The sequence below is a fragment of the Hypanus sabinus genome, chromosome 11 (genome assembly GCF_030144855.1).
Source record: "Hypanus sabinus isolate sHypSab1 chromosome 11, sHypSab1.hap1, whole genome shotgun sequence".
Lineage (NCBI taxonomy): Eukaryota > Metazoa > Chordata > Chondrichthyes > Myliobatiformes > Dasyatidae > Hypanus > Hypanus sabinus.
In genome coordinates this window covers 81,788,334-81,815,166 of record NC_082716.1, presented here as the reverse complement: position 1 = coordinate 81,815,166, position 26,833 = coordinate 81,788,334, and the positions used below count along the sequence as shown (strand labels likewise).

Genomic DNA, 26,833 nt, shown 5'->3' with positions numbered 1-26,833 from the left:
CAATTCTTTCAGGCTACTGACAGATTAAATGCAGACATGTCTGAAGCATAAAATCAGGTGCCTGCAAATAACCAGACCATTTTCAGCAGCAATTGCCCGACTGTGAGTTCTACATTAGACTCTTGAATGTTTTCCTTGTCCTGAAATAATGTCATTTGCTTAAATTGGCTTAGTAAGCCATCAAGAAACATGAATTGCAAGACAATAGAATCAAAATTCATCTACACTGACTACTGTCTTCCTTGAAGCTCCATTATACAAAGGAAATGCACTTTTAGCCAATGATAACACTTACTGTCTATCAGCTTGTCCACAACTTCTGGAGCTATGAAATCCCCTGAGCTACAAAGTCTTGACATCCATAGATCCAAAGCCACCAGTCTCTCCTGAGGTTCCACACTCTATCCAAATACATTAATTCCTAAAGGAAATCTCCAATTTTTAACTTTAATTTGGATTTGACCATTTATAGCGTGAAGTCTTTAATCTGGGCAGAAATACGATAACTTTTCATTTTCTCTTGTCAATACAGTCTAACGTAATGTGTAGGATTGTAGATGTGAAGTAAGTGTTCATGAGCACAATTGTATATTCTTCTAAAAATTCAGTAAAGCAGCTTACATATTAAGTAATTTTTATTTTGCTTTGCTAAGGTATTTTCACTTCTGCACTAACTTATTTGTTCAAAACAGAATGTGGTCAGTAAACCTATCCTTGACAAAATGTTTTCAACCAATGTGGACAGAAATGCAACAAATGGTGATAGAGCACATTATTCCAGTCTTACTGCAGAATTGTCTAATCATCATCACTTTAATACCTAAAATCAAGTGTGTGTTTTTGGAAAGAACATCTAACCCACAGAACCCAATTTTTGGGGGGATTATGAATCAGGAATTGGCTAGATTTTAAGAATATTGCAGTACCGTAGATATTTAGCTCCAAGGAATTGCCTTTGTTCCTCTCAGTTGTATAGTGGAGAGCAGAGAGCACCTCATGGACATTACATCAACAGTACATCGGTTGCTTAGAAAGATGAGTATCGGACAGAGAAAGAACATATGGATACAGTAAAAGTAAAGGTAAAAAGTAGAAGTAAATTTTATTATCAGAGTACATACATGTCACCACATACAACCCTAAGATTCATTTTCTTCTTGGCATACTCAGCAATTCTATAGAATAGTAACTATAACCGGATCAATGAAAGATCAACCAGAGTGCAGAAGACAATAAACTCTGCAGAGGTAAATCTGCGTAAATAGCAAAAATAACAAGTCCATGAAATAACAAGATAAAATGTCCTTAAAACGAGATCATTGATTGTGGAACGTAACAATGGATTGGCAAGTGAGTGTAGCTCTCCCTTTTGTTCAAGAGCCTGATGGTAGAGGGGTAGTTAAATGGTGGAGCGAGTCCTAAAGCTCTTGCACCTTTTGTCTGATGGCAGCAGTGTGAAAAGGGCATAGCCTGGGTGGTGAGAATCTCTGTTGATGGATGTTGCTTTCCTACGACAGTGTTTCATGTAGATGTGCTCAATGGTTGGGAGGGTTTTACTCATAATATTCTAGACTGAATCCGTTACCTTTTATAGGATTTTCTATTCAAGGGCATTGGTGTTTCCATACCAGGATGTGATACCGCCAGTCAATGCACTTTTCACCTCACATGTATAGAAATTTGTCAAAACCTTTGATGTCATGCCAAATCACTACAGACTCCTAAGAAAGTAGAGGCACTGCCATGCTTTCTTGGCAATTACACTTATTTTGAATCAATCTCTGTATCTCCAGCCTCTGTTGTGAATGAGTTGCGAGACCCAGGTTTAACACTGACCTATAACACTAGAGCACTTGCCACGTATCTTTGCCATAAAAGTTTGATAGGCAATAACACACAGCTAGAAAACTGATATGGAAGAGTATGATATGATATCATACTCTTCCAGTTTATTCAGGCTGTTTAAGCATGTGTTTGAAGTTTGCAGTAGTGTAGATCTATGACAATGTGGAACAGGATATTTGAAAGTCAGAAGTTCTAAATGTTAAATGAGTGGCAAATGGCGTGTTAAGTTGGGGTGTGCCAGTAGGTGTTACATGACATCTAAATATGAGAGTTCTGACATTGACCACATGAGTGGATCCATTCCAAGGGACTTGATACTAGGTACTGTCTGTTGCTGTTAGTTCATCATGAGGCTGTGACTGGAGGACTTCCTGGTTTATATAAAGTACCTCTCCTTTCTTCTGCTGCTTTGAATGTTTTGAACCATATCTGGAAAACTATAGCAGCCTTCCCTGCCTCAATATATGCCATTCTTTAGTGTTTCCTCAGTCAGTTTCACTTGCTGCATGACTGCCAGCCGCTGGCATCTCAGCATTATGTTTGTGCAAGTTAGCCTAAGCATTGCAGACATCAGAGAGTGCAGATGCTGGAATCTGGAGTAAGACACAAAACTCAGGAGATCAGACAGCATCTGTGGAAATTAGGCAGTCGAAATTTTGGGTCAGGAACCTTCATCTGGACTGGAGAATTTCAGATGAAGAGTGTCAAACTGAAATATCAACTATCCGTTTCCCTTTATAGTTGCTGCCTGACCTTCTGAGTTCTAACATGTCTTTGTGTGTTGATTAAGTACGTATATATAACTTGCTATAGCTAGTTGCATGACAATGGTGTCTGGCAATGCATCCAGCCAGTGAAGAAATGGGGGCACTGATTAGACATGGATATAATTTAAATGAGAAAGCAACAAATTTCACGACATATGCCTGTGATAATAAACCCGATTTTGATTCTGAAAACCACAAAGCTGATGTGCTGCCTATAATGGCTGTAAGTTCTAAGTGAATTGTCAGGATTCAAAATTCAAGTTTATTTGTTATGTGTACATTGAAACATGCAGTGAAATGCATAATTTGCCTTAACAACCAACACACCTGAGAGTGTGTGTGACGCCACACATTACGGCGTCAACATAACATGCCCACACTGCTCAGAAACACGGCACACAACATAAGAAGCAACTAAACAACAGCGGCAAGCCGAGCCCCTTTCCTCTCTCTCTCACCCATGCACTTACACAGGCCTGTAATTCCAGGACAGGCCTCTAGGGTTGGGCCTGTGGACGCTGGGCTTCACCTTACCCAGTGGACTCGCAGAGACTCTCAGGCCAAAGAACCTCAAGTTCCAGACTTCAGATCGATCCTCAGCCTTCAATCCCAGGATCACAATAATCATTGATTAGGCCTCGAATTCTGTATTTGCTGATGATTGGACCCGGAACACTAGGACCATATCATCTGTAAAGCCTTGCTAGTTTTCTGGGACCATTCAAGGTAAATCCTTCTTGCCCCATGGACTGAATTAAGTTACTTCTCCAAGAAAATGATTGAGATAACTTATACTTTGACATTGCACATCCTTATGCATGTATTATAATATAAAGCATGTACTTTGTTTGCACTGACTTTATCACATGTTACAGCTTGTAATTTTAATATCTACTCCAAACCTGTTGTCTTACACAGATGCTGATGCAGAGGCTGGAGCAAAGAGGCCGCGGACTACAATTACAGCTAAGCAATTGGAAACACTGAAAAATGCATACAAAACCTCTCCAAAGCCAGCTCGCCATGTGCGGGAACAGCTCTCTTCAGAGACGGGGCTTGACATGAGGGTTGTGCAGGTAAATGGAGAAGCCACTTTTCTGGGCACGCACCTTGCTTGGTTTTGCTTGGCCACCACTATTACGTATGCAGAGTACATTAGTATTCACACCATTCCCTCACCAGTGGTCAAAGCAGTTTACAGCTGCTTGCTTGCAGGAGCAATGTCAGCAGATGGTGAGGTCACTGTGGTGACATCATCAAGGCAGCACTGAGACTAAACAGTGTCATGTGATAAATCAGTAAGCTCTTCCTCTCCCATAAAACGTGGGAACTTCAAGGCAGAATAGGATAATGATGCAGGCCACTGAAAAATGTTGCTATTTTTGGATTTTTTTCAACTATGTAAAATAAATCAAAGCTGCAATTATGGAAAAAAGACGTTAAAAATACCCGCGAAGCTATTGCCTCCGGTCTCATAAAAGTTGACCATATCATCTAAGGTCAATAATGTTTATCATGCACACCCAGCATACCAGGAAGAAGGGTTCAAAGTTGTAGCCCTGTGCTATTGCAAAAGGAAATGAGCACAAATTAGGTGCTTGAAGACTATGTGCTGTCTTGCTGAAGAACCAGTGCTTAGTCCATGAAGTTCTGGAAGGGGAGATGACTGGCTCAGTTCTACCCCAAAGAGCAATGCCTGGCTCTTACGGATCATGCCTAACATGTTGAAGGCTAGTAGAGTACAACATGAGAAAAACATAAAAACCTGTGTTCTATGGCTTTCTTGAGGTGAACCATCTAATGGCCAGCTGGGAAGTAGTGAAGTGTTTTCAATCAGCAAATTACTACAATGTGGACTGAATATCTGATGTCTGAATTCAGAATCAAACTTTAGGCCCCAAACAAGATTGGCATTGTACCCTAAACTGCAGATGCTGGAAATCTGAAATAAAAACTGTAAATATCGTAAACGTTCAGCAGGTCAAGCAGTATTAGTTAATACATCTGAAACCCATTATCACACTTTGGAATAAGATCAAATAATTATTTTTCAGTAATAAAGAAGTTTGGAGAATGGTGGCTGATAGGTTGAGACCTTGATTTTATGTGCCAATTAAATAAGTCCTCATTATCATCAATGGTTTTGAGTGTGGGCTGAAAATAAGAAATGTCATGAATAAGGTGCATTTTATGTTTGACTGATCATTCAGTTTGAATGCATTCATGATCACTAATGTGGTCCATCTGATATTTGACTGATCATAAATGCATTCAATAATTTTCACAACAAAGTCGATAAAGATTTGACATACATAGACCACATTACCTTACCTAGCCAGGTGATGCTGAGCAAATATATAGAGATGGAAATTGTCAAATTTCTTTCAGGTTTGGTTCCAGAACAGAAGAGCGAAGGAGAAGCGCTTGAAGAAGGATGCTGGCAGACACCGATGGGGACAGTACTACAAGAATGTGAAAAGAAGCCGTGGTGGAACAAAGAGTGGGAAAGAGAGCTCATTGGAGGATGTAGGCCTCAGTGATAGTGAGCTGAGTCTCAGAGGTGAGTAAGCTAAACACGGTCAACATCGTTTAATAGCTTGAGGAAATTAGCACACGAGCCTTCAAGAAAGAGTTAGTTATTAGGGTATTCAATTGGACATCAGAGCTGTTCTTTGCAGCTTTTAATAATCATGGCATCAAGTCTTTTGCAGACAATAGAAGAATTAGTGCATTGAGATCCCTGCCACTACATTGAGAAATCCTTGGGTGTTCAAGTTGTGCATTGGGTGGCAGAAAAAATCTATAGAAGCCATGTCACACAAACCAGGGAAAATTTCAGGCTCTACTGGTGTAATACCCAAATTCTTTCTACTGCCTCCAATTTGTGTGATGGTTTGAGCTCCCTTTAGCCAGATGGCAGTAGCTGTAATGAGTTTCAAGGAACTCACCCCTAGCATGGAGATTATTTGATCACTGTATCCAAAACTCATTTACAGTATTCATTCCAGTATCTAGTGTATTATCTACAGTGGGTACACTGTAGCATCTCATCAATTCTCAATGAAACACATCTGGCAAACTAGTCTGCACTGCAAACTGGAAGCACAGATTTACAAAGGCACATTTTCTCCTACTAATTTACATCACTTTTCAGTATACTTCAATGTACAGTACAAATTGACCAAAAAGTTAGACAGAGTAATTCAGCACAGAAACAGCCCTATCTAGCCCACGCCAACATGATTGTCTGCCTAGTCACACCTACCACACAAATATCATATCCCTCCAAACCATTCCCATCTACGTATCTGCCCAATCTGTTTCAACTGAACCCACATCTATCACATTTGCAGGCAAACTCATTCCACATGAGCATCACGCTCTCTCTGATGGGAAAAAGCCTGTATGGATTCACCCTGCCTATACCCCTCATAATTTTGTATGCATCTTTAATATCTCCCCTCATCTCCTGTGCTCCAAGGAATAAGGTCATAACAAATTCAAATCTTTCCCTATAACTCAGGTCCTCAAGTTCTGGCACCATCCTTATGAATTTTCTCTGCACTTTTTCAATCTTATTTAGATCTTTCGTGTAGGTAGGTAATCATAACTGCACATAATAATGTAAATTCAGCCTCATGAACATCATGTACAACTTCAACATAACATCCCAACTCCTGCATTCGGTGACCTGAGTTATGAAAGTCAGTGTGCCAAAAGCTCTCTTTATGACCCTATCTACCTGTGGTGCGAATGCCAAAGAATTGTTGATATCTCTTTGCACACCTCAGTGTCCTACAGTTCACTAAGTCTTACCCTCACTTGTCCTCCCAAAGTGCAAAACCTTGCACTGTCTATGTTGAATTCCATCTGCCATCTTTTAACCCTTTTTCCCAGCTGGTCAAGATCACACTACAAGCTTCCTTGCTGTCCCCTACACTCCCAATCTTAGTGTCATCCACAAATTTGCTAATCCAGTTTACCATATTATCATCAACAGATGATAAACAACAATGGACAAGGCACCAATCCCTGCACCACACCAATAGGCCTCCATTCAGAGACACAACCATTTACTACCAAATTCTGGCTTCTCTCACTAAGCCAATATTGGGTCTAAATGGTTACTTCATCGTATTTACCAAAAGATATATCCTTTTGGCATGAGGGACTTTGTCCAGGCCTTACTAAAGTCTATGTAGAATAAGTCCACTGCCTTCCTAAACCTTGGTAATCTCCTCAAAGATCTCTTTAGACATGACCTAACATGCACAAAACTATGTTGACTGTCCCTAATCAAGCCCTGTCTATCCAAATAGTTATATATCCTGTCCATTAGAATAGCTTCCAATAATACAGTACCACAGCTGATGTAGGCTCACAGGACTATAGTGTCTGACTTATTTTTAGAGCCTTTCTTTACAACAGAACAACATTAAGTATTGTCCTGTCCTCCGGCACCTCACCAATGGCTAAGGACATTTTCAGTATCTCTGCCAGGACCCCTGCAATTTTTGTACAAGCTTCCCACAATGCCCGATAGAACACCTTGTCAGGCCCTAGGTATTTATCGATTCTAATTTGCCCTAAGACAGACTCCTCTTCCATCAACTGGATATGGTCCATGACCTCACTATTCTTTTGCCTCAGTTCTACATTGTCCATGCTACCTTCCAAACAAATGCGGATGTGAAAAAATCATTTAAGATCTCCCCTATAACCTCTCAGCTCCATGCACAGATATTCTCTCTAATCTTCAAAAGGACCAATGTTGTTCCTTGCTAACCTTTTGCTCTTAATATAGTGATAAAAACCCTTGGGATTCTCTTTCACCTTGTCTGCCAGAGTAACCACATGGCCTCTTTTTAGCATTCCTGATTTCTCTCTTAAAGTGTTCTCTTGCACTTTTTCTCCTCCTCAAGTACTTCATCTGTTCCTAACTTCCTATACCTGATGTACACCAACCGAATTTTCTTTACCTGGGCCTCAAAATCCCACGATAACCAGGGTTCCCTAAACCTGTCAGTCTTGCCTTTTATTCTAACAGAAACATCCATAATTGACCTAGCTAACAAATTGGTTAAGTACCAGGACAGGAACAGAAATAGAACACCACTGTTTTAGAAAGGAACAAGGGAGAATAAAGGGAACCATAGACCATCATCATCATCATTATGTGCCATGTCATATGACGCAGATGATTGTGCTTTCATGAAAAAAATTGCTCTTGGCAAATTTTTCTACAGAAGTGCCAATGCCTTCCTCTGGGTAGTGTCTTTACAAGATCGGTGACTCCAGCCATTATTAATACTCTTCAGAGGTTGTCTGCCTGGCATCAGTGGTGACATAACCAGGACTTGTGATATGTACCAGCTGTTTATAGACCTTCTCTTCATGCTGCTATAGCTTTACATGGTCCTGATCAAGAGGATAAGCAGGAGTCACACCTTGCCCAAGGGTGACCTGCACTCTAGCAGAGCAAAGGAGCACCTTACTCCTCCTTGGTAGAGATGTATCTCCACTCTGCCACCCACTGCTTTGATATTAGTACTATGGAACCTGCTGAAATCCACTATAATGGTCGCACTCCCAGGGCACAGAAAATAATAAAAGGATTAGGCAGAGTCATCTGGGATTTATGAAATCTTCTTGCGAATTTACCGGTATACTTTGAACTTGTAATGATCAGAATCACGTGACATTTGTTGTCTTTGTGGCAGCAGTACGACGTAATAGAAAATAATAGAGAAAAAAACTACAAATTACTGTAAGTATATATATGTATAAAATAGTTAAGTTAAATAAATGGTGCAAAAGTAAAAATAAAGAAGTAGTGTAGCGTTCATAGGTTCAATGTCCATTCAGAAATTGAATTAGTAGATTTGATCAAGGCAAATCATTTTAATCTAGTGTTGTTAATAAGGTCCCACAGAAGATACTGCTAAGCAGAATTAGAGCACTTTTTCTGCCAGGTATTATACTCATGTGGAATGCTAGTTTGTTAACAGAAAGAAAACAAACCTGTAGGAACAAATAAGCGTGACGCAAAGGCACCAGAGGAACTCGTCAGGAAGCATCAGTGGAGGGAAATAGAGAGCTGACATTTTGTTGAGACCAGTCAAGCAGGAGAGGATAGATAAGAGGGAGGAAAAGGTACAGGGAAGGGCTGGAGAAGGAGTTGTCAGGTGATAGCTGGATCCAGGTGAGGGGAGTGATAGCAGATGAAGGAGAAAGGAGATCACTCAGCTGGATTCATCTATCATCTGTCAACTCTTGCTACACCCCTTCACCTTTTGTATTAAATAAGGTACTGTGCAAAAGTCCTAGATACATATATATAACTAGGGGGTGCCTAAGAGTTTTGCACAGCACTCTACACTGTTTATTCTGTAAGCTTCATGTAAGTGGGGAGTTTCATTTCACCCTGATGTAAATGAGAACAAACTTATCTGAATATAATAAGTATCTGAGTCTGTCCTCTTGGAGCAATATTAGACAGCAGAGTTCAGTCATATTGGCCTAAGAGAAATATGATGTGATTATACCTTAATATAAAACCTTAATTGCAGGAGTTATCTTAAAAATGCAAGATTATGCAGATTCAGGTTGTATTCGCTAGGATACAAATTAAAGAGATTATTTGATTGCTGTCCATGGTAGACTATTTTTCCCAGTATTTGTTGACAACCGCTCTAATTTTTCTGCTTGTCACTGTTCCAGATGATCAGATACTCTCTGAGCTAGGACACGCCAATGGGATATATAGCGGTGTGAGTGACGTGACTGGCCGGCAGTTACTGAATGGGGCCTTCACCGTGGATGTCACAGGACAGCAGTACCATGACCTGAGAGCAAGCAGCCCCTACGGAATACCCCAGTCTCCATCGTCCATAGCCTCCGCCCCCGCACACACCCCACTTATGAACAGCCTCGGTTATATTGACAATAACTTGGGAATTATAGCACAAGGAGGACAGGGAATGGGCCATGCCCTGAGAATGATGACAGGAGGTCCCACGTCTGATATCTCCACAGGTAGCAGTGCTGGTTACCCAGACTTTCCAACAAGTCCTGCCTCCTGGCTTGATGACATGGACCGGTTTTAATGCATCATGAGGTAAGCCTGAGATGCAATGGCGATGTCCGAAAGAGAGCGAGCGGCCTCAGACACTGCAGGACTTCTGCAGGCAAGCGATGTATGTGTTTACAGCTTTGGTTTCCTCACCCTGTGGCAGTGAATTCAACTCAAATTTAGCACAGAGTTTCATGGACCAAAACCATTGGGTCTGAGACAGGCACTCTTCTTGATGGGCCTTCCTGCTACACCAGTGCTTGCAAATGACAACAGGACCACTTGGTGATGTCTCATTGGCTGAAGTGTCAAAGTGATAGAAGCATGCAGGTGTGTGAGGGAGGAGACACTTGTGCAATGGTCTAGTCATAAAGGGGACAATGAAACTTGAGATGGGCTTACTGGAGGGTGCATTTCACTATAGCTAAACTTCAAATCTACAAACCTACAAGCAAAGAGACAAACTGTAGAGTTGGCCGTAAACGCCACTGTAAAATAAGCAGTAGACACGAACGCTCTGCCACACGTATCTTACTTCAACATGGTATTTATGTTACTGATGACATAAGAGGTGATACAGAGGCTAATCTATCTCAATGTTATTGGATTGACATTGAATGTGTGTGGCCCAGGGTTCATCCCCAGATGCTGATGGCATTGTGACTGTGGATGGGGTGGAGGGTGGAGGGGAGAAGGGTGGCAGGGGCAGCGCTTGATAAGGAGGTAAGAAGAACTCTAACCTTACCACTCTTGGTATACATTGCCAAGTTCGCACCCCCTTAGGAACTCTTTCAGTTGTTATAGGAACAACAGCTGGCCAATTCAGCCCAGTGAGACAACTTTGGTTCCACTTGCCCAATACGTTAGGCTAACTAGACACTGGGTTCTACTCCAGGATGAAACTGTGAAAGAAACACAGAATCAGTGGTGCACATTTAAGCCTGTGAGTCATAGCTGAAATGTATTATGTTCAGAATCTAGAACTCTCCCACAAGCATTTTGAGATTTGTAAACTCCTAATTGTGAACACAGGCAAACTCAAATGACTGTGCATAGATGTCCTGGGAATTCAACAAGTCCTGTATTATTAAAAGCTATAGAAATAAACCCCAAATAAAACAACAGGCTGGAGACTGAGTCCTTAACCTGCTACTAAGTAACTGCCTCCACGTTGCCTCTCAGCTCCAAAAAAATCACCTACTTAAATCCATACAAAACCCTTCAGCCTTGCCACTCAAGCCTGACACTTGCTGAAAGAGTCAGCCCAGTTCAAATTTGCCACTCGTCTTTGCTCTGTGGTGTACATATATATTTTTTCCAGGTACAACGAGAGCTTTATTAAACTCTCTATTTTACGCAACTAGGTGGGGCTGTTGGAAGAATTTTCCCTTTGCATATGTGTTATTTTAGGGAAAAGGATGGCAAATGCACTCTAGAACTTCTTTCTAAGTATTTTTTTTTTGTGAAACTGTCTTTTATTTTTTCCCTGATATATAAAAATGTATTGTGATACCAAGACAATCTTCTCCTGGCTTTGAAACAACTCGTAATGAAGGCAGACACAACCTCACAAGTATAGGAGATGTGGAATGAATGTGAAAGGTCAGTTGCCCATTTACTTCGGTTAAATCCTGACGGGTATGAACCAATTTGCTTTGTAAACCTATGTTTTATTTCAGGAATTGCACTGCATTCCATTATTTTTTTTAATCCAGTTTAGAAATCCTACCCACATCCCTTTTAATCAGTAATCCAACAATTCACTGGAAGCATAAAGCAGGTTAAGCAAAACATATTGCAATGTAATTTCTAAGTTGTGTTAGTGACATGTGAAATTAATCCTGTATTCAGCAGAAATAGACTGGCAATTGATGAACATTTTAGTGATTTTGCATTTGAAAATGTTGTACTAAAGCAAGAGGTAGTAATTTGGTGCACAGGAGCCCATTATACATTCTACACAAATGATGAGATATCTGATTCCTTAGAGCCTAACACAGCAATCTAGTCCTCTGAAATTCTACATGATGGTACACCATGACAAATGGCTTGGCCTCTTGAAGTGTTTTATTGGAACTTAAAATGATGGTAATAAACAATGTTACTCTGGCCCATTCTACCTTGATTTAATATGAGTGAAGGGAACTTTTATGCTCTGCTGGCTTTTCTGAAGCTAAATTAACATCTGCAATTAAGATTGAAATTTGTCAAAAATTTGATTTTTGTCCAGCCACCTAAAAGGCACAAATTACACAGAGCTGACTGCTGGAAGACTACTCATCCCGGATTCTTTTGAACATGTGGTTTGTTTCAGTAATTCACGGGTCTTTGCTAATATTGATTTGAAGATGAATCACAGGGATAAAATGTAAAGCCAATTGGCAGCCAGACTGTTTTCTCATGTTACGATGGAGTAATGCAGCATACAGAGGGTTGTCAATCCACTACCTTACACCCACACTCAGTGATCTATTAATCTAATCCTATACTAAGCATATTTTATTCTTCCCACAATCTCAGCAACTCACCCGCCACCCCCAGATTCTACCATTATCCTACACACTAGAGCTGATAACAATGGCTACTAAACTGCATGTCCTTGGAATGAAGGAGATACCGGAGCACCCAGGGCGAACCTAGATAGTCACAAGCAGAAGTCCACAAAGACAATTTTGGTCAGGGTTGAACCTGGGTGTCTAGAGCTGCCCCAATATTGATTTATAAATGCCCAAATGTAGTGGTAACAATGCGGGAATCATGACCTTTTGGCAATGCTAATAGATAAATAGTAATCAGTGATCAAAGCAGGATCAATACCACCCAGACAGATACTTCAAAGCCAGACTTGTTGGATCTGAAATGAACTTGCATTGGTTGTTGTCCACATGATTTGAAATTTGCTTCTTTTATCTACTTCTATTCACTCTCTGCACTCATGCACCTTGACTTCGCATCTAGCCAATGAACTTTTACTTCACTGGTTTCTCCGACGTTAGTACCAGTGAGTTTTGGAAAAGTACTTCATGATTTATAATCATTTACTGAAAGCAGTGTGGGCAGGGCATGGTCAACATGTCTTGCAAAATGAATGTGAAAACTGATAGCCATCATTTAAACTTGAGTCATTGTAACTGCTCTGTAACTGGAGCTAAACTGGAAAATTGAAATAGCACATTAAGCAGATCAGCAATATTAAGCATTAGATCTTTTGTTTCACATTTTCTAGTCCCTCAGGGGGATTTTTTGTTTATTTCAACACAAATACAGTATATTGAAGCAGTCACATCATAAACATTCATGTGGAAATTGTGGTTATTGAAAATGAAGATCATAAGACCACAAGACATAGGAGCAGAATTCTGACATCTGGCCTATCGAGTCTGTTCCGCAATTCCATCATGGCTGATTTAATATCCCTCTCAATCCCATTCTCCTGCCTTCTCCCTGTAACCTTTGATGAGCTTACTAATTAGGAACATACCAACCTATGCTTAAAATATACCCACAATCCCGAAAATCCTCTTTTCCAAAGATGCTGCCTACCCTGCTGAGTTCCTCCAGCATATTGTGTGTGTTGTTTTAAATATACCCAATGACTTTGCCTCCACAACCATGTGGGGCAGTGAATTCCACAGATTTACCACCAGCTGGCTAACAAAATTCCTCCTCATTTCTGTTCCAAAGGGACGTCACTCTGTTCTGAGGCTCTACCCTTTGGTCCTAGACTGCCCCACTATAGGAAACATCCTCTCCACACTCAAACTATCTTGGCCTTACAATATTCAATAGGTTTCAATGAGATCTTCCCTCATTCTTCTAAGCTCTAGTGAGCACAGGCCCAGAGCCATCAAATGCTCTACATACGTTAAGTCTTTCATTCCCAGAATCATTCTTGTGAGCATCCTCCAATGCCAGCACACCTTTTCTTAATAAAGGGCCCAAAACTGTTCACAATACTCCAAGTGCGGTCTGACCAACGTCTTATAAAGCATCAGTATTACATTACCTTTATATCTTAGTCCTCTTGAAATGAATGACAACATTGCATTTGCCTTCCTTACCACCTATACTACAAGTTAATCCTTTGAAATTCTGCTCGAGGACTCCCATCCAATATGCCTTTTCATTTATTTCCCACTTGAATACATGGTAAACAATTCCAATAGAAATGAGGAATTGGATCATATGTAGTCAGAGATTCCATAGTTGTTTAGTTCAAAATGTTCAGTGATTCCACAGCCTGTTAAGATCAAGTGCAGAATTTGAGACCCAGCCTAAATGGAGATATGTTATTATACCATGCCTGCATTGATTAACACTAATAATTGGACATTCCTTAAAACAGGCTAGAAGCCACTCAATAATTGAAGAGCCCAACATTTGTATTAGATGGGGTGGGTGGCTTTGCCCTCAAAAGTGTTATGGCTTGTGTGGGGGTGGGTGGTAATGATTAGTGGGGGAAACCTACATCACCTACATCTGAATTTAATTCCCCGGTCCTTGGTTTAATATGCAAATACTTAATGGAAATCTGAGGGCAACGTGGTGGATTAACAAATAGGACACCAGCTCAAACATAGAGGATAAGACAAAGTTTTACCAGTTTTAAAAGAATGAAAATATGTCAAGAAATTGTAGGACGATGGATGAGTACATAGTCATGTTTATAATTGACAAAGTGCAGATCTAGATTACCCTGCAGAGCTCAACATCTGTGCTTGAGTGTGAATCATGTAGAATGGTTAAGAGATTCAGAAAAGAAAATGCCCCTCTAAGTCATGTCTTCAAACAAAATTTACTTGAAAGACTGTTTGGATTTTTTAGGACCAAATTGTTAATTTTCTGAAATGCTGTGAGACTGAGATAATTGTTCAGTGTTTTTTTTTAAATAATTTGGAAGCTTTTTAAGATAAGATATGGACATGTGTTTTAAAGGCCATCTTAAAATATGAAGTGTATGTACATTTTTCATTTCTAACTTTCTAGATTTCTACTGTGAGTTTCATCTATTAAACCCTACTTGATATTGAAGACCAGTGAATGGCCCTGAGAGTCCCCATCTCATTGTCACAGTACTATATACCAGTTGACCAAGCAAAATAAGGTGCCTGACTAGTGCTTCTGATCAAAATGGACCCGCACAATTTTGCTTTGACCTCTTGCCATACAGCTGGCTGATCTCAGATCTAAATAGAGCTAAGCTTAATCATATAATCACCTCAAAGTGAAAAAAATTACAAGCACTCCAATCAAAACTATCTGGGTTGCTTGAATTACTTACTTCCTAACTGCTTAAAATGCAGACCTTATTCATTCACTGCTGGCAAAGGCACGGCTTTACTGCTTATCTCTAGTTAACCTTCCACTGAATGAGTGGCTTGCGTGGCTATTTTTAAAAGATGTTTAAGAGCCAACAATTGCTATTTTTTTGTGCCTCTGAAATCTTACATAGGCTGGATTGATTAAAGTTGACTCATTTCCTTCTTTAATTTGCACTGATGAATCAGATGTGCTTCTTCCAACCTCCTATTTAGCAGAAGCAGCAAAAAAATCACAACATTGGGTGTTTGTTTTTCCTAACATTCTCTATGTTGTTACTGTTTTATTCACATTAAACTGAGAATAAATCTAACTATGCATCTAGTCAAGGGCTGGGACCTTTCATTCTGCTCCCCCTTTCCTCCACCTCAATACAGTAAACTTTCTCCAGTAGGTTTCTGGTTGGTATACCGACCAGAGGCTCTGTAAATTTCCATGCAGAGGAACATCTGACCTGAAGGATGCAACTTTACAGATAAAGGTTAGGAAAATATCTGCAGCCAGTAACTGAGTAGTTTTGTAACCAAATAGGGAATAATAAGATAGATTGTTATAAATGGCAGGGGTTTGGTAATTGAGAAAAATGGAACTTAGTAATCATTGAAAATCCTTATTAATCTCTGATTCAATTGGTATACCAAATAACCTAGATGGTTCTATCACATGTGCTGATGCACTGTTACTGGAGGAAAGACATGCGTGGATGCTGAAGTGATCCTAGATAATTTAACTCAGAAGAGGAGGCAAATGAAAGGCATTACTTTCCTTTAGCTTCTGTCCCGGGCCATTTGGCCTTATTATGGCACAGGTAAAGATTATGAGATGGCAAAGCCTGAGGAATGTAGGACAAGCTAGTAGCATTATTCGAATAAAGAATATCGCTGCACTTCCTGAACTAAAATTCGAACAACCAAATCTAAAGTAAATGTTTAAATTGGAATGAAAATATAGGAACGGTTACTGAACTTTTTTATGTGTGTTTGACCTTTGAAGCAGAACTATATCCCATGGGCAGAGTTCTACATAATGATTTACCAATTAATTGAGATAGATCAACTCGTGACCCTGCCAGAGTCACTGCATTTTACTGTGGTGTTTTGCTATCTTTTGGAAAGATGTGTAAGGTGTGATATCAATGTAATTCCTTCCGTCATTTTCATCACATGACTGATGCAACATCAAACCACCAAGGAAATTGTACTTGCCACAGTAACAGGACTCCTACCAGATAGGGTTTGATCGCTGGTACTTTTTGATCTTGTGCACTTTTGAAGAAAATAAATCACAATAACTCTGATTATCTGTTAGTTGACTTGTTCGCACTTTTTCACAACTAAGTGTGAGGATAAACATAGAGGTTGGAGTCTTTGCCTGCAGACATGTGGCTGCATTGGAAAATATCTACAGCTGCCCATCTTGGTGGTTCTAGTGTACCTGAATCTGCACCATGTCACCTGTCTTGTAGTCACTGTTTCAAATTATTACCATTTGTAAATTTTGTACAGCTTAACAGTGCAGTAATGTTTGCATATTTTGTTTTTCTGTAACTATTTATTGCCATGTGTCTTTGCAAAAATAAAGTGGTGATTTAATTTGTATATGCCTACAATGAACTTGGCATGAAATCTGTCTGAAGAAATCTAATAAAATAAACTTCAATAAGGTTTATACGTTGACGTGTCAATTTTTACGTTTCCTTCAGATCACATTACCAACTGGGTTTAAAACAGATAGTCGTTGAGGCATGATTATGACAATTATTCTCTGCTGTAGGGTGTAATTATAATGGTTTGTAGTCAGTTCGAGCAGCTAAATATTTCCTTCAGTCAGCAACAAATGTAATGGGATTTCTTGTATAGACACATGTAGATAGGTTATGGGATTCTTTTTATTTTGTCATGAACTACTATCAGTTCCCAGCTTGAGTCCTTGCATCATTTTGAACAGCCCGCTGGATAAACATGCCACTTCTAAAGTGTTTCCCGAGTCTGAGGGTTGCCAATAACATTTCACATGACCTCATCTTCGTCTTTGTACATTCCTTGATTATCCACAAGAAATTAGAATGTACTGTTGAATAGACGTTCCTGTCTAATGATAGTATGAAATTGCTATACAGTCATTAAATAAGCTGATTTTAACACAGATAAGAACACCCAAGTACTTACTGTCGATATTTATATCGACAAAATTTCTATCATCTTGAATTGATTTATCTTTTAATATCATGCAAGTCATAAACATTTCTGTTGTTTTTATACTATTTTAGTAAAAATGTTTTTCTAAATCATATTTTTACAACCTTTGCTGCTGACAATGCTAAGAGGCCCTAGACCTCTCCAGCCATTAATACAAAAGTATCAAGTAAGAACAGTCGGCCATTTTATAAAGGTTTCTCTGCTCTGCATATAAATTCCAGCTTCACTCCATAAACCCCTCCTTGCACCCCCAAAATGTGATGGAACACCCAATGTACTAAAAATCCACATTATATTTCTAAACTATCCTTATATTCTACATTCTTCTAGATTCAGCGGATATTACTAAACAGTGAGAGCATTTAAGGTGTTATTCTTAAACCACTACAATGATAGATTGCAGTTAAATGCAAACTGGCAGCATATAAATAGTCCCTGCCAGACTAAAAGTCATACTAAACATTTGAAGTTCAGCTTCTCAATAGTTGGTAATCTAAGAGACTATTCCCTATAGTACTGTTTGTTCTCTACAGCACATTTTGTTAAACACATCACTCATCAAGACGGTTGGGGGGGGTGTGGGCTGGGTGTGGGTGGTTTGCAAGGTGCTGGGAAAGAGGAGCGAGCATATGCATAAGAGCATAAGAGTTGAACTATAGTTCTAAAGTGACAAAGTTATTTTCAGCATTATTGTTCTAAGTACAGAGTGAATTCAACTGGCCAAGTGTCTTGGTAATGTGAAGATCACATAAAGCTGATTGCTTTCCATGGGTCTCTTAGGCAAGACTTGATAGTTTGCATTAGAAATGCTGATCTATTTGTTTTGCTTGAAGGAAACATTAAAAAGCAGATTTATTTATTAGGTTGGGATGTAGAATATGGAGTTAGGGGAATCACTCTATTCTACCCCACAACATTGCGGTTTTTATTTATTGACATACAGCCCTTCAAACTACACTGCCCAGCATCCTAGCCCTCCACACCCGATTTTAATCCTAGCCTAATCCCATGACAAGTTACATTAACCAATTAACTTACCAACCAGTGTGTCTTTGGACTGTGGGAGGAAATCAGAGCACCCAGAGGAAACCCACATGGTCAGGGGAGAACGTACAACAGGGACTGAACTCGGGTCACAGGTACTGTAAAGCATTGTGCTAACTACCATGCCATCACACACAGTGAGAGGGTACACCACTAGTTGGCACCTTTCTGGGTATCAATGGACTTGAAAAATATGAGATGATGCCTGAGGACTTGGTTTCTGCTCAAGCAGTCAAGGACAATGCTTCTAATAGTATGTGGAAAGGACGTGAGGATGCTGACTAGTCTACTGTGCTTGCCTCTTCAATATTGTGGTAAAGCATAGTGTTGCTATCTTAACTCACACTCATCACCGAACTCCATATTCTCCATCACAACCTAATCCCTTCAATATTTTAAATACAGTCAACAAACTTTCCCAAAGTGATGGCTTTTTTTGTTTCTCCCTGTCTTGTAGAGTGTAAGCTCTCAAAAGAGGGATTCAATTAGCTTCAGTCCATTGAAGAGTTTCTATGTTAATGCTCTGATGCTTTGATGTTGTTGCTTCAAACTCTTTGACATCATTCACAAATTCATTTTGAGTTTCTAGTTACCTTTGAGTGTCAGTAGCACCACGATGTCACCCCTTTGGTTCTGCTGCTATGGAGGAATCCTGCAATGATCAGCTCTTCAGGTTGGAATTTACTAGGGAGTGCTAGTAGGATTGCACCCAATTGCTAACAACTTCCCCTAAAGATATAATCATAGAACTATGCTGCACGAAAAACAATCTCTTCCGCTCGTCCACTGACCACCAACTGCCTCTCTATACTATTATCTTTCACCAGAACTTGTTCAATAGCCTTCTCTCATTTGGAGATTCAAGTCCACATCTATATGGACTTTCTGAGAGTACTTGCCTCCACTACTCTCTCAGGCAGTGTTGCCGATTTCAACCACACTTTGGGTGAAATGTTTTTTTCTCAGATCCCATCTAAATCTCTTCCTCATCCTAAACCTAAGGCCTCTGACCTTGGACACCACTTCATGGGACAGAGTTTCTTACTTTCTCACAATATTGTAGACCTCCAACATGCTAGTCCTAAAATTGCGGGCCACCCTTTTGCTGGTGGTTTTGTGGTCCAGTGTTGGAGTCATTGTGGAGTTCAGCAGTGGAGACCAAGTTTTCTGCAGTTCCATAAAACAATAGAACCATAAACATTACAGCACAGAAACAGGCCTTTTGGCCCTTCTTGGCTGTGCTGAACCATTTTTCTGCCTAGTCCCACTGACCTGCACCCAGCCGATATCCCTCCATACCCCTCTCATCCATGTACCTGTCCAAGCTTTTCTTAAATGTTAAAAGTGAGCCCACATTTACCACTTCATCGGGCAGCTTATTCCACACTCCCACTACTCTCTGTGTGAAGAAGCCCCCCCTAATATTCCCTTTAAAATTTTCCCCCTTCACCCTTAACCTATGTCCTCTGGTTTTTTTTCTCCCCTGGCCTCAGTGGAAAAAGCCTGCTTGCATTAACTCTATCTATACCCATCATAATTTTATACACCTCTATCAAATCTCCCCTCATTCTCCTACGCTCCAGGGAATAAAGTCCTAACCTATTCAACCTTTCTCTGTAACTCAGTTTCTCAAGTCCCGGCAGCATCCTTGTAAACCTTCTCTGCACTCTTTCAACCTTGTTAATATCCTTCCTGTAATTCGGTGACCAAAACTGCACACAATATTCCAAATTCGGCTTCACCAATGCCTTATACAATCTCACCATAACATTCCAACTCAATACTTTGATTTATCAAGGCCAATGTACCAAAAGCTCTCGTTATGACCTTATCTACCTGTGACACCACTTTTAGAGAATTTTGTATCTGTAATCCCAGATCCCTCTGTTCTGCTGCACTCCTCAGTGCCCTACCATTTACCTTGCATGTTCTACCTTGGTTTTACCTTCCAAAGTGCAATACCTCACACTTGTCTGTATTAAACTCCATCTGCCAATTTTCAGCCCATTTTTCCAGCTGGTCCAGATCCCTCTGCAAGCTTTGAAAACTTTCCTCACTGTCCACTATGCCTCCAATCTTTGTATTATCAGCAAATTTGCTGATCCAATTTACCACATATCATCCAGATCATTGATATAGATGACAAGTAACAATGAACCCAGCACTGATCCCTGTGGCACACCACTAGTCACAGGCTTACATCAGGTATCTAAGAGTTCCCTAAGAGTTACATCAGGTATCTGCCCATTGAACCTAGTCAGACTTGTGTGGGAAAATGTCGGCCCATTAATTTATAAAGGCAGCTGTAAAAAGCAATATGTCTTTTGAAAACAAATCTTATTTGCAACCACTTTGAAATGATTAAGAATGTTTCAGTGTTTAAGAGTTATAAAATGCTCTGAGTTCTTTTTCTGAATATCAAGTTAGCTTCAGACAAATGGTACAAAATTTTGCAAATAACAAAATCACTGCCTTCCAGCTTCAGAAACCCAAATTCAATCCTGTTACCAGGTGCTATCTGTATGGAGTTTGCATGTTCTACCTGTAACTGTACGGGTTTCCTCCAAGTATCTTAGTGTCTTCCATATCCCAAGGACATGCAAGTTGCCGGGTTAATTGACCACAATAAATCAATCTTGTATGTTTGTGAGCTGTAAAATCTGGAAAAAGTTGATGGAATTGTGGGAAAAATTTTATAGGATTAATGTAAAAGGTTGGCAAGTGGTTGATGTGGACTTGATAGGGTGTGGAGATGTACTGGTAGAATCAAAATGGTATTTTTGTATGTAACAAAATGGAACCTGTATTGTACCAGAGTGCTTTGCTAATGGTGTTCTTGCAACATTATGCAGATGGACTCTGAGAATACGACAAACTGTAGAAAGTTAAGTGGATTTGGTTGCTGGAAAAATGCCAAATATATTAAATGAACAGACTAACAGAATGCACCCTGTTCCTGAACTGGTGCAGGTAGATAACATCTGTGTATAAAAGAGTGACTACACTGGTTTTTCAAAGCTATCACCTACTGTTGTGTGCTGATGGCCTTCCCTTGCAGCAAAAAAATAAATACGCTTAATATTGATACACTCTGTGTTAATAGTTGTTTGTTATAAGTCATAATGAAAAAATGAATAAGGGTCTCCAAGTTTCTATGTCATTTGTCTCAATGAAATAGCTGGTAGGTATGGCTTGGCTAGTAGGGGGTTTTGGATCACTATTGAGAATCCAGACAGCTTGGGCAGCCAACAGGACACTAAAGAGACTTGAAGTCTGATCATGCCACATAGGACCACAGTTAGTGTAGGCAGCAAGTTCTGATCCATATCTTGGATTCAACAAAAGCAATTTGCAATTGTTAAGCACACCCAAATGCATTGATATCTTGAGAACCTAGATCAGACTGATGAGTTACTAAATGAAATGCTCTGCTGCAACATTGTGGAGGAACTCAGCTGATCAGGCATCATCTATGGAAATAAATAAACAGTTGGCATTCTGGGCCGAGACCCTTCATCATGTGGCAATTCTCTGGAATGAACTGCCAGAGGAGGTGATAGAAGCAGACATGATTACTATTTTTAAAAAAGTACTGGGCATGTACCTGAATTGGAAGGGCATAGAGGGATATAGGCCCAAAGAAGGCAAAAGGGATTGGCATTGATGGTCATCATAAAAAGCACAAAATGGCTGGTTTCCCTTCTGTATGCTTCTATAGTTCTGTAACAGTGCTGGGAAATTCCAGGAATGTGACTGTGCTGAGAATGCTGGATGACTGGGAACCCAACTGGATCAGTCACACAATTACTCTGGATATAAGAGCTTCTCAGAGATTGGGTATCTCTGAGATACCCAATTGAGTATCCAATTGAGATTGTGGAAAATGAGTCACCAGTTGACGACCTAAAATTCCTCCACCACATACAAGGCACACATGCAAATACAGTCCCAATACAGCTCAATAAAGCTAAAACACCATCCAGGTCAATGCTCCACATTCACCACCATAATGTTCATTCCCTTCCCTGCTGGTGTACTGTGTATGTTATTCTCACTGCAACTCAGGAGTCTATTCAGTCCCTCACTTCTCTACTGGCTCCTGATGGAGTAATCACAACTGCTCTATTCTCTCTAATTTTCCTCTCACTCTGCAATTTTTTTTTGCTCTCACACTTGCACATCAGTTTCCTTTTAATTATTTTTGGCATCAACCTACACTGATGGACGTTTTATAGACGTCAGTTAATTTCCCAGCTAATCGTTGGGATGTGTAGGAGAGGCAAAGTGCCCATGGAAAACCATGCAGTTACATGGAGACCATGCCAACTTCACACAGACAGCAACAGAAATCAGGATCAAATTTGGGAGTCTGGGACCATCAGCCAGCAGTACTGACTGCTGCACAACCAACCTGCCTATCAGCGCCATTCATAAGATTCACTTCAGTTCTCATCTATAGGTACACCATCACTTACAGTGGGCCCCGCACATCGCACACCGTCCTCCTGACTTGTGAATGTATCACATTCACTGACAGAATCAAAATACTAGAATTCCCCAGTACCCACACCATAAGTGTTGCAGGAGTCTCGGGGCCTTCTTGAGAACAGCTGGGATGGGCAATAACTCCTAGTCTTACAAGTGACAGTCATGTTCTGAGCCATAACAATATCAGGTGACCTGGAACTTTGGGGGGGGGGGGAGTTATTCCGATGATATTGCTACTGTCAACGTTCTTGCTGGTTGATGTTAGTGGTAGATCAGTTACTTCAGACTATGAGGGACATGTCCTGCTGTTGTAGACACAGCAGTGATACATTGAAATTCCTGATATTGCTGGGGGGAGATCTGCCCAAAGTATTGCCTTCGAAGTGATGAGGAGATAATTGGGGTTTCTCATTAGTGCAGTTGCTTATTACTTAGCATTAATTGCGGGAATAAATATTATTGTCATTTGTTACCCTATGCTGAAGTGAGCTGCAAGCTGAAGTGCATATATAAAAAAAAACATTTTAATCAGATCTGTCCTTGACCGATTGGCTTAGCATTATAATCATTGAGTGTTGACGCTTGAAAGCTGTGTTCCATTCTAAGGGAAACTGCAGGCATGTGGTCATTATGCTAAAGAGTCTGTTAGTTACTTGACCCTCATAACCAGCGTGGATGCAAGGCAGCATTAGAGAAACACATATTTGCCAGGAATGCTGACCTTTCACAATAACAAATGCCAAATGGTGGTCATTGGAAGATGTGAAAATCAAGGAATAAATGCAGCATACAAAATATTCTTGCTTAAAATGAGCATTTTAAATAAATCACATTTAAAATTAGCAGAGCTTTGGCACATGAACTTGCACCAAAATAGCGCTGCCACAGGCAGTATCATTTCATTTTCTAGATTTTAAAGTATTTAATACATCAGCATTAAGAGATTTCAATGAGTGGATTGTGTCAGCTTTTGCTTTGCTATATTTAACAAATATGCATCAAGCACTTTACCCATCTCTAGTTAAGGATCAAAGCAATGTTTAAACATTATTTACTGGGATGTTTCGACAGGTTTTTGGAAAATAAAGCAGATTAAAAGATTTACAAGTGTTTTTGGCTAAGAGCCAGCCCCTCCAAATGGCCACAAAAATCATTCACAAATGCATTTGTGTCTGGAAAAATGACCCTGCTTTTACTAGGTGAGGTTGCTATCATTTGTTTCTCAGCTCTTTGCATATTCTGTTCATTGAGTAAATTGCAAAGCAAAATCCTGCAGTGGCTGAAAATCAGAAATAAAAACAGACTCCAAGGACACGTGATCTCTGTGTGGAGATACGCCTCATGTCACGCAGCTTTGATTGAGGGAGAAAAAAAATTAACATTCTAGCTCAACCAACTTTTATCTGCACAAATCATTGCACTAAAACATCAATTCAAATTGGGGAGAGGAGAAGCAACTTCACTTTAATTTCAGTTGGTCAACATGCTAGTTAGGGAACAGAGATGGCATGAAGTCACCATATCATACTGTACACTTGGACCCAGTACTATCCTGAATGACATTCATTGACTTCTGCTTGTTCACTGACATGTATTTTTAAGCATGGATATGCTTTTATTTGTGTGCCTATGTATATTCATACTGTGATAGTCATTGAATAAAAGAATCAAGTAGAAAGTCTACTTTGTCATATCAGTATTTTGAAGACTCAATGTGAATTGATTCAATATTCTGTGTTGTAAATAAACTATAATCTCAAGATGTACATAAATAAGAAATAGGAAATTGCTAGAGCTTTTACCAATTTCTTCATGTCCTCTTTAGCCACAGGTGTGGCCCTGGGGACTGACAAATGGCTAATGTTGTTTTTATTATTCAAGAATAGAACCAGGATAATCCTGGAAACTATAGACCAGAGATTCTCACATCAGTGGTAGGTTAAGTTACTGGGGAGAATTCTTAGATATAGGATTTATGAGCATTTGTAAAACCATGGCCTAACGAGGGAGTGCGAGCATAGCTTTGTACAGGGCCAGTCATGTCTTACTAATGTGATTGAGTTTTTGACATGGTGACGAAGATGATTGATGAAGGTAGAGCTATGGATATTGTCTACGTAGATCTTAGTAAAGCATTTGATATGATCTCCCAAGGGAGGCTGAAACCGAAGATTAAGATGCAGAGGATCCATAGTGAATTGGCAGTTTGGATTCAGAACTGGTTTGCCCATAGAAGACATGGGGTAGTGTGTTTATGTGTGTACATAGTAAAGAGCTTCAGTTCCTAACTTTACCTGTCTTTATTAAGAACAAACATAACAGGTAGTGTTCAAAGGGACTTAATCTAACTGAAGGCTTAAGGTTAGTGGTGTTCAACAGGGATCTGTACTGGGATGTCTACTGACCTTGATGTTAATAAATGAAAATGTAGATGAGGGGATGTTACCAAGATCGTTAGTGTTGTGGATAGCATAGAAGACTGTCAGTGAACACAGTGGGATATAGATCAGTTGCAGATATGGGCAGAGAAATGGCAGATAGAGTTTAACCAGAAAAAATGTGACATGTTTCACCTTGCCTGGTCAAATGTAAAGAGGCAGTACACTGTTAAGGATAAGACCTTTAAAAGTGTTGATGTGCAGAGGGATCTTAGAGTCCAAGTTCATTGGCCGAATTAATAGTTCAGCACAAACTAGATTGACTGAAGGGCCATTTTCTGTGCTATAGTGTTCGATGATCGTATGGCTCCCTGAAAGTAGCTATACAGGTTGGTAGACTGGTTAAGAAGGCATATGGCATGCTTGTTTTTAATAGGTGAGGCGTTGAGTTCAATAAGGCCATGGCTGATCTGGCCATAGATTCAAATCCACTTACCAGTCTTTTTCCCATAACCCTTAATTCCTCTGCTATTCAAAATTCTTAAATATGTTCCACAGATTCACTACTTTCTGGGAAAAGCAGCTTCTCCCACCTCAGTCATAAATCTATTTCCTCTTATCTTGAGGCTATGACTACTTGCTCTAGTCTCACATACCAGTGGAAACAACTCTCTAGCCTTTATCTTATTTATGCTTTTCATAATTTTATATAATTCTATAAGATTCCTTCTCATTCATCAGGATTCCAGCATGTATAGTTGTAGGTGGCTCAAGCTCTCCTCATAGGCTAACTCCAAAATCAAACCTCGTGAACCTCCCCTCTAGTGCCTCCAAAGCCAGCGTGCCTTTCTTCAAGTAGAAATATAGTACTCCACTGCAGCCTCACAAGCACAGTTGTAGCATTTACCTCCCTGTTTTTAAATTCAATCCCTCTTGCAATGAAGGGCAACTGTCCATTTGCCATCTTGATAACTGGATGCACCAGCAAACCATCTTTTTGCAATTCATGCACCAGGATGTTCATGTCCTTCTGCACAACAGCATGCTGCAATCTTTCACTATTTGAATAATAATTCTATCTTCTACTTTCCCTTACAAAGTGGTTGACTGCTCATTTAACAACATTGTACTTCATCTGTCAGACCCCTTGGCCACTCATTTTATTTATCTAGATCACTCTGCAGGTTTTCCACATCCTCTGCACAATTTGTTTTTCCACTCAATTTAGTCTCGTCAGCAAACTCAGAAATGGTGCTGTTAGTACACACTTCTAAATTGGTAATGTGTGTCGTGAACAGATATGGGCCCACCGACCCCTGACTGTCAAATACTTATGCCAACTCTCAGCCACCTATTGATCAATAAATAACCGATCCGTGCTAAAATATTACCCCACACCATGTATTGTTCTCTATGAATAAGTCTTTTATGTGGCACTTTATTGGTGCCTTTTGAAAATCCAAGAATACAACATCCACCAGTTCCCTTCTTTGATCGTATAGCATGTCCTAAAGAATTTATGAAGATATTATACACTGCAACTCAGAACTCCCAGTCTCCTCTTTTTAAACCCTGCCTTGTATGAAATAGATAATTGTCTCAAAGCTGACAATTCAATTCCTCCCATGGCTGCTGGTTATCATTTCTTCCACCGTTCTCAATTTGAGCCTTTCACCTGCTCATCATACATTTGGTAATAACGGCTTACCTTTAATGGTCTTC

The 26,833-nt window shown here is 39.9% G+C and overlaps 1 protein-coding gene across 1 annotated transcript in view; it reads left to right on the top strand.

The window, feature by feature from the left end:
- lhx4 (LIM homeobox 4) overlaps positions 1-9,718 on the top strand; it is a 70,997-nt gene extending 61,279 nt beyond the window's left edge. Inside the window, exons 4-6 of the mRNA XM_059983641.1 lie at positions 3,531-3,688; positions 5,001-5,172; positions 9,333-9,718. Of these exons, the coding sequence (XP_059839624.1) occupies positions 3,531-3,688; positions 5,001-5,172; positions 9,333-9,718 (716 nt within the window). The remainder of the gene's footprint in view (positions 1-3,530; positions 3,689-5,000; positions 5,173-9,332) is intronic.
- Positions 9,719-26,833: the final 17,115 nt, after the last annotated feature.